This window comes from Arachis hypogaea, chromosome 18, assembly GCF_003086295.3.
Source record: "Arachis hypogaea cultivar Tifrunner chromosome 18, arahy.Tifrunner.gnm2.J5K5, whole genome shotgun sequence".
Classification (NCBI taxonomy): Eukaryota; Viridiplantae; Streptophyta; class Magnoliopsida; order Fabales; family Fabaceae; genus Arachis; species Arachis hypogaea.
Genome location: NC_092053.1, coordinates 125,261,630 through 125,274,500, shown reverse-complemented (window position 1 = coordinate 125,274,500; position 12,871 = coordinate 125,261,630). Strand labels below are relative to the sequence as shown.

Sequence of the window (12,871 nt, the reverse complement as noted above, 5' to 3'; positions counted from 1 at the left end):
ATCAGACCAAGTACTACAAGAAGTGTAAGGAGTTTGGAAACAGTTGCAGATGATTGATTCGGATCACTCTTCGGTAGTGGAAGGGTATTTGGGAGGCCAGACGGTATAACGAACCTCATACATGTCGACCGCCAATGATCACAAGAAACTTGATTATCATGTGATATCTACTTTTATCCAACGGCCAATGAAAGGCGTCAACTTTATCGAGCCTGAAATCCAGGAACTACTAGAAGATCCATGTCTGTATGGACCAGCGAACTTTACCACATTCCTGTTGGTCACACGGCACAAGCATCGGTATAACCACGAGAGAGCAGTAGATCCACAACTGTATCTGCCCATATCCTCTAATCCCGCTACATACAGTAGCCACCGAATATGCATACGTGTACCGGACTTGTTACCAAATAGTTGCGTTATTGATACCATCATGATGTATACCCTCGCATACCTCCTGACTGCCTCCTTGTCTGTGCTCAGAGGAAAGTCATTGAATGTCTCCTGCATCCAAGTGCACTTCACACTGAACTTGTCGATGCAGTCCGCCGGAGACAACACACCCAATAACTCCTCGAACCAAGTCCATACAGGTCGGCTTCCTTCAATGTATCACTCAAAGTCCGGCAGACATCCACTGACGTACTCTTCGTCGATCGGGAGACCTAATAGGTACGCAAACATCCTGTAACGTAATCATGCTCTTCCCGAATGACATGTGAAAGGTATGCGTCTCAAGACGCCATCGTTCGACAAATGCACTGACCAATGACTCATCTAACCTAAATTAGTGGTCATTGAACCTCGCGATATGTGCTAAACCGGCCATTTGCAAGTACAGTATAATCATGTCGTCTAGGGACATACCATATTGCCTCTTCATGCTACTGATATATCGCTGGGCTACATGAAGATGAAAAAATTCTCTAAAAACCATAATAATTAACAAAATAATTTACTCACCGATCATTAAGTAATAGATGCCCTTTTGGACAAAATACACTAACCCCAGACAAACAATCTTATAATATCCATATCCCCAACAAATTAAAAAAAATTCATATCCAAGCTAAATAAAAAATTAACTAAAATGGAGAATTCTAATAAAAAAATAAATTTTAATGTAAAAAATATTGCAAACCAGAACATAGTTAATCTAACATTTAAGATTTAAATTAAATTAAATTAATTAAATTCTAACTAAACTTCTAGTGTCTAGTTAATCTAACATTTAAGAATTAAATTAAATTTAAATAAATTAAATTAAATTAATTAAATTAAATTAAATTCTTACTAAACTTCTACTACCTAATTAATCTAACATTTAAAACCTAAATTAAATTAAATTAAAATCTAACAAAACTTACCTACTTAAACTTTTAACATTTAAAACTTACAAATTCTAATAGAACCTCTAATCACTACTCTAACTAACAGTTACTTATCACTTCTCTAACTTGTATTTGTAGGCACAAAATTCTAACAAACTACTAAATCAATACTCTAACTACTATTTGTAGTTTAAAAATTCTAATAACGCGTTTAATCAAATGCTAAGGAACTTAATATCACTAGCAACTCTGGTCTATCTTAAAGAAAATAAATTTCATTTACTAACCTTTTTATGGATGCTACCAGTAATATGGACAATTTCATCTAACCAGATACGATTCGGGTCGTCTTCCATTTCTGCCGTTTAAATCTTGTGGTATTTTTTCCAAACTTTTCTCTGGATGGTACGTTTTGAGGTGTGGGGAGATAGTGAAATATAATTCGAAACAAGTGAATTCAAATTATATATATAAACATATATATACTAAATCAATTTTAATGCATTCGATTTACTAGGAGTTTAAATTGATGTAAGCTGTTTCGATTACCATGGGTCCAAATTGAAGCTCCATGTTTTGATTTGATACGAGTAGCTCATTCCAAATTCTAAACCATACAAAATCGAATCTTGTTATTTGATTTACATATATACCTACTAATTTAAATCTTATTGATTTAATTTACTACTAGAATAGTTAAATCAAATTTATTACATTCAATTTATATATAAAAAAATATCAATCAAAACATGCATGTAACATTTTTTCTTTTAAGATATTCATGTAAAATTAAAACCCTAATAATTTGTTTATGTGATTTGCCCAATATTTAATATTCAATATATATAATAATGGTAAATGTAAGATAAATTAAAATAGTAGATTGATTATCTCTTCTAACTAGTAAATTTTTTTATTTAAGTCTTTAAAATAGCGAAATACACTTTTTATGAATTATATGTGATGAATGATATTTAAAAAAAAACGTTAAATCTCTTATATTTCTGTTAGATATTTTATAGATTATCTAATAATTATTCAATTATTTAATAAAAAAGACCAAATTTAATTTTAATTATTTCAGCTAATTTTTAAATATTTTTTATTCAATTTATGTTTAAGAATTAATGGTCAAAATACATTTGTAATTTACTAATAAAGATTAAAGTTGAGTAAAAAAATAAAAAATATAAACGTCAACTAAATAAATTATTAACAGAATACCAAAAAAAAAAAAAATTATTAACAGAATAGTATCATAATGTTCTGTTTCTTATTAATTTGATTTTATATAATGCTAACATGTATCCTAAAAACATATTTTAAGAATATCGTACAAAATACTTTATTTAAAATAATTCAAAAGATAAACTTTTTATATTTCTAATGCATTAAATTCATCGAAAACTTAAAATTATTATTATACTTTTAGAATATATCTTTAGTATATAACATAACTAAATTCATTTAATAAAATATTATTTTACACAAAATTTAATAAAATAATTTTTAGATTTAATTATTTTATTAGTTCTTATAATTTTGTTAAATTTATAATTAGATTTCTATATTTTTTTTAGATTAAATTTTTATATTATTTTTAATTTTGTAATTAGATCATTTTTAGTATAAAAAATATTAAAATTAATTGAATATTTCTTTATAAATTGAAGATATTTACAATTAATAACTTAATTAGTTTTTTTATCACATAATTTTTTGGAAAAATTTTCTTTAATATTTTTGACATAAAAATGATCAAAATACAAAATAAAAAATAATATAAAAATTTAATTAAAAAAAATAGAGACTTAATTATAATTTGATAAAATTATAAAAACTTTTATTTTAATATAGAGACAAATAGATTTTAAGAGGGCCACATATATATAAAAATGTATACTTTCTTGTAAATATGAAAATGTTAGTATGGACATTTATTCCCACAAGAATCGGATTTTTTTTAGATAAATAATTTAAATATTTTATTTACGGATATAGATAGTTTGTAGTTTATTTATGAATTTATATTTTTTAGTGTAAACAAAATAAAATTATTTATATCTTGTTTATACTGTAAATGGTAAACGAAATAAATAAATGAACACAAATTAATAAATAAATTATAAACTATTTATATTGGTAAATAAAATATTTAATTTATTTATTTAAAAAAAATCTCACAAAGATCTACATGCATGCGTCTCATCCTTTAATATAAATATTAAAAAATATTTTTTTATTTTTATTATATTTTTAAATTAAAAAATATTATTTATATATTTTAAAATTATATTCATCAATTATATAAATTCTTAATTATTACTTTAATAATTTATGCTTCTCTTTTTAGAAACTTTCCATGTTTAATAATTTTGTAATTAATATGACGTTACTTGATTAAATAAACACGCGCAGAAAGAAAAAGAAAAGGCCAAAATGGTAAACTCGAGTCCTTTTATTGAGCCTTTTTAGTTTTTAGTTTTTACCCTCCTTTTGAAATACTCTCTCTCTCTCTCTCTCTCTCTTCCATTTTGGTATTGAAGCTTGCCCCAAAAATCTTTCTACTCGGATGACATCATCATCCATAAATAACTTCGTATTTTATAACATTGTCAATTGAAGTATTAAATAATCATGATAAACTTATAGACAAGTTTAAATTCAATTCAATTCTATAAGATATCAAAAACGGAAAATTTTTTTATAGAGACTAATACAAAAAAAATATTTTATAAATACGAACAATTTATTTAAAGTTTAGAATAATTATCCAATTTCCAATTACTATAATTTGTACAATTACAATAATATATTAATATATATAATAATCACAATCACAATTATGCGATGGCGATGGTCTCGTGGGAGTGAGTGAGATCTACTTCGTAGGAGTAAATAGATACAGATAGAAAGAAGAGAGCGCTTGAAATTGAGACAAGAGAAAAAAAGAGAAGAAGAAGCTGAAGAAGAGGGTATAGATTTTCCTCTCTTCAGAACCCTAACTAACTAGTTAACTATATACGAACCCTTGAAATTTGTGCAACTGTTTTCTTCTATCACCTGCTTCATCAGATCCAAGTCTACGTTCCCCTTTTCGTTCTTATCTTTTTCAAAAACTTGAGCTGCTTTTGAGCTTTTTCCACTGTAGGGTTTTGTTTTTATCCCCTTTCTCTTTCTTCATTTATTCATTTTAGATTTTTTGGAGCTGATAACTCTCTGATTCTCTGCTGTTATATTTTGTTGGTTTTAATTGTTCTTACTCTGCTTCGATGCTGCAAGATTTTTTGCTATGATTCTGACGTGCTTATTTGGGGGGCTAATTCTTCATATAGATTTCGTTGCATCCTTCTCTTTTCTTTTTTTTTTCTTCCTTTTTTCTTTTTAAATTTGTTGACACTTTGTTGGGGGGTCAAAACGCATTAGTGTCACTTTGTGCTTTGCATTCCTGGAACCTTTAATGTAATAAAATCGTGACGAGGATGCTTTCTTCGTTGCTGGGTTTATTCCTCTGTTTTGCACCTATTCTTTATTTTTTATTTCATTTTTTAATTACGGTAATAATGCTGTTTTTGAATCAATTTGATGCAGGATTCAAGCAGATTGAAGAGGAAGTGATTGAATTTATCTGTGGGTCTTTTCTTTGTCAGCTTTGTTGCGAACTGGATTCACTTTTGGTCATGATGAGTTCATGAATGAAATATTTATTTGGGGGTGTTGTAAAATATTTTTGTGATTGTATATCAGGGTTGACTTGATCTGGAACACTAACTAAATATGTATTGGATGATGATTAGCTTTTGTCTAAATAATTTAGGCCAACGGCAGGGATATAAGGATTATCCACTTTGGTGAATTGTTTGCAAATCAATGTATCAGCTGGCTGGTTGTAGTTTATATGTGAAGCTGCTACCGCATTGATCGTTATCATGTAGGCGATGACGTCTTTCCATATGAATATAGTTAAGTTGCAGTTATATGATTATCATTGGTGCAGTGAGTGTTTTCGCTACTTGATAGCATTCCTCTGAGTATTGCCTTTTTTGCGGTCGCCTTATTGTTGGTGTTACGATATCAGAGAGTAAAATGGAAGCAGGGAGATTGAATGCTAACCAGCAGCATGGCTTCCTTCATCGGTCGCTTCCTGCTGTTATACCTGTGCTTTTGATTTCAATAGGATATGTTGACCCTGGAAAGTGGGTGGCAACTGTTGAAGGTGGTGCACGTTTTGGGTTTGATCTGATGGCTTTTATGCTAATTTTCAATCTTGCTGCTATCTTCTGTCAGTATATATCTGCAAGGATTGGTCTAGTCACTGGAAGAGATCTTGCTCAGGTTTCCTTTCATCCTCTTTGGGGTTTTTAAAAACTATTCTAATTCTTTGATGTTGTTCAGCTTTTATTTTGGAAGTTTCTGCAGCTGCACTGCTTTATAGCCTGAAATTAACTTTTTTCTGAACGACTTATTTGTTTAATTTTATGCTTATTAGTGCAACACCATGCTGGTTAACACCTGTAAAAAGTATAGCTAAATGTTTGGAAATTTTAACTTTGAAGGCTGTCATTATATGTCACTTTCAAGAGGAATTGAACCTAAACATAAGACTTGTTTCCTCCACGAGCTCCTTTTTTTTCAATACATTCTCTAAGACAAGCCTAATATGAGCAAGGTCATGCATGCATGCTTACTTGGGCAAGTTCATATTAAACATCATGTGGACACTTAGGGTACGTTCCATGTAGAGTAACTTTACTTTCTTTCTCAAAAGATTTGCAGCGACGAGTATGATACAGGGACATGCATGCTTCTTGGGGTTCAAGCAGAGCTTTCAGTGATTATGCTAGACCTTAACATGGTAATATTCTTACCCAAGATTAACCTTTTACATAACGGTTGGTTCAGCAAAGAAGTTCATTGACCTGAAACTATTATTTTACCTGTTTTGCAAGATCTTGGGAATGGCACAAGGATTAAATCTTATTTTTGGGTGGGATTTGTTTACTTGTGTTTTTCTTGCTGCCACTGGCGCTGTGTTTCATCTACTTCTTGCTGTCCTCCTTGTAAGTATTATTCCTTGTGTCCTTACCAACCTTTGTTAATCAATTGTATTTACTAGTTTCTCTTTGCCTAGGACATTGAGAAGGCCAAGATCCTAGGCCAATATATAGCAGGCTTTGTCTTAGTTCTTGTTGTACTTGGGTTACTTATTAACCGACCAGAAAATCCATTATCTGTGAATGGAATACAAATAAAGCTGAGCGGGGAGAGCGCCTTTGTGCTAATGAGTCTTCTGGGAGCAACTCTTGTGCCTCACAACTTTTACCTTCATTCCTCAATTGTACAGGTATGTTTCCCTCTCATTCTACCATACCCGTGGAGATATTTGGACCTCTTGTTTTTTTTTTTTTTTTTTTGATATATATGAAATATCTGCCTCTTGTAATAGGATAGTGGGCTTGAGAGACAATCACCTCCCCACTGTAGATGTCTTATCTTCAGTGAATCTTACGCCTAAGGAGATAAGCACTTTAGGCAGTGCTGGCCATTAGTTAATGTGTTTCCAAACCTATGACAAAATTGTTGAATTTTGAGTCCTTTAGACTTTATCTCACTAATGTTACATCCTCATGCATTATCTAGTGAATTTTTGAACATTATGTTGGTCAATGTTTAAACGTTTGCTAATTTGAATGGTCAAAAGCAAAATGTGTTTTGACTGCTTGTTCTTGCCCCTCAAATTACATTGTCTTTGTTTTGTCATGTATGGTTACGATATTTGGTTAATAGTATCCGTATGAGGGGAAATAAATGCAATTACAGCAGTGCTTTAGAGTTTAGATTGATATTTACATGTTTGGAAGTTGGCTCATTGGTAGACATACAGCAGGAATTAACTTAAAATGAAACTGCATCTTAATTGCTAGATCTATTTTTGATGTTGAAGTCATTCACAAAATAGGCTCTTATATTGACTTGACTTATTATTATTTTTATTAGTACCATGATCTGATTCTAGACTTGCTGGCATTGTTCTAACAGAAGGTGCATTAACTATAGTTTCTCTTTAACAATGTTACTGTCGGAGCCAATGATTCATCTAAACAATGTTACTTACCTTGTAGCTTCTGTTTTCAGAGGGGTTTTATTTGATATTTTTACAGTGTAGTTTGATCCATCCATATTAGAAGGATGTTTCTGGTATCATTATGTGTGTGTGTCTATAAGAAATGCACTTTAGTACTCGTTCTCCTTCTTATAGTCCTTTTTCTTTCTCTCTCTAACAGGATTTCCAAAAATACCCTTACTTCCTAACAAGCAAGTATTATGGGATAGGATTAGATGCCTAGCATCTATTTTCTTTTGTGTAGAGGATCTCTTATCCCCACTTTTTGTATTTTGCTTCTCCTCATTTTAATGAATTTCTTTTTTTATCAAAAAAAAAAAAAAAAAAAAGAAAGAAAGAAAAAAGAATATTAATCAGTAATTTCTCGGAGAAGAAATGATCTTATTGCTTGCTACATGTCAAAAGAAAGAAGGAAAAAATGTATTGCTAATTCTGAAGGTATTGGTCTTTGCATGCAGAATTTAGATGTTGTTCCCAATTATGTTTCTTATAAGCCATATGGCAGTCTCCTGGTTAAGGTAGAGCTTTCTTGACGAAGTTTTATGTTGCTTAGGTGTGGGGGGAATATTGTGCATCATGTTCAACGTCATATTGTTAGCAGTTATTAGTTTTGCCAATCTGAATTGACGTTTACTTTTCTGCAGTGGCATCAGGGACCAACAAACATTTCTAAGGATGCCTTATGTCATAACCATTTTTGGGCTATCTTATGTGTCTTCAGTTGTCTTTATTTGGTAAATAATGCTTTGATGAGCACCTCAGCAAATGAGTTCCACGCTATGGGCCTTGTTTTGCTTACTTTTCAGGATGCATTATCACCAATGGAACAGGTTCGTTTACTTCAGAATATTTACCTACAGCAAGCATCCTGTTATCTGCACATTCTTAACGAATATAATTTGAATATTCTTGTTGCAGGTGTTGCGTAACCCGGTAGCTCTGTCTGTTTTTTTTCTCATTTTGTTTCTTTCCAATCAAATGACAGCATTAAATTGGGGTTTTGGTGGAGAAGTAGTTGTGCAGAGTTTCCTAAAATTGGATATTCCAGGTTGGCTTCATTATGCTACAATTAGAGTGATTGCTGTTCTGCCTGCACTTTATTGTGTTTGGAGTTCAGGAGCTGAAGGATTGTACCAGCTACTTATATTCACTCAGGTTTTGGTCGCTCTGCAACTTCCATCTTCTGTGATCCCCCTTTTCCGAGTTGCTACGTCTAGATCAATAATGGGTTTACACAAGATGTCTCAGTTTGAGGAACTTTTGGCACTGATCATATTTATTGGTATGCTTGGCTTGAATATTGTCTTTGTTGTTGAAATGATGTTTGGCGGTAGTGATTGGGTGGGTGATTTGAGATGGAATGCAGGGGGTGGTATGTCTCTTTCGTATTTATTTATTCTTACCATTGCTTTTGCATCATTAAGTTTAATGGTATGGTTGGCTGCCACTCCGTTAAGATCTGCCAGTGTCCAATTAGATGCTCAGGCATGGAACTTAGATGTGCCAGAGGCTGTGCCAAATCCATTTGTCGTTGGTGAGGAATCAAATGTTGCTGAAACAAGGTATCATGGAGATGCAGGTGCTCGGCTGAGGGAGCCAACCCCAGCTCCAGCAAGGACCTTGGACTACACAGATGTACCGGTTCATTCTACTTTACCTGAAACTGTACTGGAGCCTGATCTCCATGTGACTGCTGTAAAGGAGAGTCAATCTATTACTTCATTTCCTAGTTCTCCTAAAGCTCTTACTAAGGAGTTGGCTTACAAATCAGAGTCAGAAGCAGTATCAATGGTAACTGATGACACTTCTGTTTTTAGAATGGAAGATACTGAAACTATAAAAATAGAAAGTAATGCCCCAGTTGAGGAGGTTGGGGAAGATTCGACTGCTGAAAGGGATGATGATGATGATGGAGACTCATGGGAAAATGAAGAATCATCCAAAGTGGTCTCCGCAAGTCCGTTATCTACAACATCAGATGGCCCTCCGTCATTCAGGAGTTTTAGTGGGAAGAGTGAAGAAGGTGGGAATAGCATTGGAAGTCTCTCAAAATTAGCAGGCTTAGGGCGTGCAGCAAGACGTCAGCTAGCTGCTATTCTTGATGAATTTTGGGGGCAACTTTATGATTTCCATGGGCAAGCAACCACAGAAGCAAGGGCAAAGAAGCTGGATGTTTTGATAGCAATGGGATCAGATTCAAGGCTCACTGGTTCCATGCAGAAAATAGATTCCTTTGGAAAGGAATATCCTGATTATTTAGCATCTGTTGGAGGTAGCCGTTCCAATAGTGTACTCAACTCCAGTCCATATGACACCTCCGATCAGCGTAGGATGCAAAGTAGCTTGGAGTCTTCATATGGTATTCAAAGGAGTTCTTCAATGCATGCGAATTCCATGCAATTATTAGATGCGTATGTACAGAACTCTGGCCGCAATCTCCTCGAGTCTGGTGAGAGACACTATTCCAGTGTGCGTAATTTGCCTTCATCTGGTGATTCTGGCGAGAGACGCTATTCCAGTGTGCGTAATTTGCCTTCATCTGAGTCTTGGGATTATCAGCCAGCAACAATACATGGCTATCAAACTCCATCCTATCTTAGCCGGGTTGATAAAGGGAGAAATTTGGATAACTTAAATGGTCCAATGGAGTTGCCACAATTGAAAGCCGCTTCCATAGCTAATACGAACTACAGGGATTCAGTTGCATATGCTTTGGCGAAGAAGTTGCACAGTAACGGTTTAGGTGTGGGCCAACCGCCAGGGTTCCATAATGTAGCTGCCTCTAGAAATAGCCAATTACAATCTGAGAGGATCTGTTATGATTATTCATCTTCTGGACCTGCAGTCAACATGGTCGGTTCAGGTAATGCTAAGAAATACCACAGCTTGCCGGACATTTCTGGATATGGCATCCCTCACAGGGCTGGTTATGCAGCCAGTAAGAATGCTCCATGGGATGGTTCCGTGGGCTATGGATCTTCTGCAAGTAGGACATCTTATGAACCGTCATTATACTCAAATTCTGAATCAAGAGCTGGTGCTCCTTTGGCTTTTGATGAACTGTCCCCATCAAAAGTCTATAGAGAGGCACTCTCTTCACAGCTGAGTTCTGGTTTTGATACTGCATCCCTCTGGTCTAGGCAGCCTTTTGAGCAATTTGGGGTAGCTGATAAAATTCATAACGGTGGAATGGAAGGTGTCGGAAGTAGGCCTAATAATATTCCCCAAGAAAGTACTGCATTTGTGGATATTGAGAGAAAACTTCTTCAGTCTTTTAGACTATGCATTGTGAAGCTCTTAAAATTGGAGGGGTCAGATTGGCTGTTTAGCCAGAACGATGGAGTTGATGAGGATCTGATTGATCGTGTAGCTGCAAGGGAGAAATTTGTTTATGAAATTGAGACTAGGGAAATGAATCCGGGAAACCATGTGGGTGAAGCTCATAAATGTTCTTCTGATAGGAAATCTGGTTCTTTGATGAAGAATAATGAGGCGAATTCCTCTACTTTGTTGGTGTCCTCGGTTCCTAACTGTGGGGAGGGATGTATATGGAGATCAGAATTAATAATAAGCTTTGGGGTGTGGTGTATCCATCGAATTCTAAATTTCTCTCTTATGGAGAGCCGGCCAGAGCTTTGGGGAAAATACACCTATGTTCTCAATCGCCTCCAGGTAAATGTCTTGACGTGTTTGCATGTTCTCGAGTAATCTAAACATATTTCAGCTGCTTTCTTCATTCACATTTGAAAATTAAGTGGATCTAGTTGTTGCGATGATGTCTCTTCCCTCTCTTCGGCGAAAAATAAATAATAAAAAAGAGATAGAAATGCATCTATGGTTCATTCGATCATCGTTGATTGATCATATTGATAAATTGCTTGTACATGTTATACTTTTTTCAGTCATCGGTAATGTAGACATGATATTGTGGGCGTCCTTTGCAGTGTCATCAACTTTTTCTTTTTATGTCTTCATCGCTGCTTATAATTTTCTCCATGCCACTAACATTCTTTTTTGGTGCTTTGAGCAGGGCATTGTTGATCCTGCATTTTCGAAGCCTCGCGGTCCTTTGGTCCCATGCTTTTGCCTTCAAGTTCCAGCATCACATCAACAGAAGTCCAGCCCCCCACTTTCTAACGGGATGATGCTGCCCCCTACTTCGAAACCAGGCCGCGGAAAATGCACAACAGCATCGACGCTTCTTGACCTGATCAAGGATGTGGAGATGGCGATCTCTTCACGGAAAGGACGTACAGGAACTGCAGCCGGGGATGTGGCTTTCCCAAAAGGGAAGGAAAACCTGGCATCTGTTCTCAAACGGTACAAGCGAAGGCTATCCAACAAAGCCGTTGTGACTCACGAAGGAACCGGTTTGCGGAAGATGCCCACTTCGGCACCATACAACAACTTGTAGTACTTTTGAATCTAATAAAATCAGTGTTCCTTCGGCTGTTTTATGAGTATTGTGCAGCAGCTCATGCTCTAAGATCACGGAGTGATCTGTCTCCATCTGTGTATCATAATCCTTGTAATGTTATATACACATAGGGCAAAGAATCTAATTGTATTTTCAGCGAAATCAAAGAAAAATTGGCTAGATGGGAAATTAGTTTCATGTTTTTTCTTCATTTTGGTCAGACATGTTATTTGTTTTGTTGCGTTGTCCTGCATAAAAGCTGGGTACAACAACTTGCGAGGACAAAAAAGGAAAACGAAAACAATTTTAGACGCTTTTTTTTTTTTTTTTTTTCTGTTCTCCAGAACACGTCTTGGTTTTCGGCCGGAAAACACGTAGACCTTAAATAGCTTCTTTTTCTGGTTAATTTTTTTGAATATATGGTAAGCTTTGGTATAATGTTCCATTATTGGATGGTGTGGTGTTTTGAATATATCTGGGGAGCTAAGAATACGAAGGGGGCGAATTGTTGTACCGTTTTTTTTTTAATTAATTTAGCTACAGCAACACGCCGGGGTGTATTGTATTAGTTTAATATTAAAATCACAATACATAGAGAGCATATTATCAATACAAGGGAGACGGATTATATTTTTAAGATTAAAAAAGTATAACTGGAATATTATAAAAGGAAGAACGAATTGTTAGATTGAATGTAAGTGTGAGTGTTTTATTTTTTTGAGAGAGTAAGAGTATAAAAATGGAGAGAGGTATTAGTTTGAAAATATATTATAATGGTCACATGATCACATCTTTTTTCAAACATTGAAGGTGTAAATTTTGTATGTAAAAATTCATGTGATGCTATTCCTTTTGTAATAACATATGAAAAATTTAAGAATATACTTTGCCAATGTATTGATAATCAAGTATTAAAAAGAGTCACAAATACTTTGTTAGTATTTGGTGGTCCGGTCCAATTTAAAAATCGTTTAAGGTTAAAAACCGGTCAAGTTGGTG

General features: G+C 34.2%; 1 protein-coding gene across 2 annotated transcripts; it reads left to right on the top strand.

Moving 5' to 3' along the window:
* The first annotated feature begins 4,169 nt into the window (after positions 1 to 4,169).
* LOC112769155 (ethylene-insensitive protein 2.2) lies at positions 4,170 to 12,070 on the top strand. 2 transcript variants are annotated; one of them, XM_025813595.3, is made up of 9 exons: positions 4,170 to 4,306; positions 4,923 to 5,293; positions 5,410 to 5,666; positions 6,100 to 6,186; positions 6,281 to 6,391; positions 6,463 to 6,675; positions 8,100 to 8,285; positions 8,374 to 11,127; positions 11,486 to 12,070. In XM_025813595.3, the coding sequence occupies exons 3-9, from the start codon at positions 5,418 to 5,420 to the stop codon at positions 11,867 to 11,869; spliced, it is 3,984 nt and encodes a 1,327-aa protein (XP_025669380.1). In that variant the 5' UTR covers positions 4,170 to 4,306; positions 4,923 to 5,293; positions 5,410 to 5,417; the 3' UTR covers positions 11,870 to 12,070. The 2 variants fall into 2 exon arrangements, with proteins under 2 accessions (XP_025669380.1, XP_025669378.1); XM_025813593.3 differs by having other exon boundaries at positions 4,173 to 4,478; positions 4,923 to 5,666.
* Positions 12,071 to 12,871: the final 801 nt, after the last annotated feature.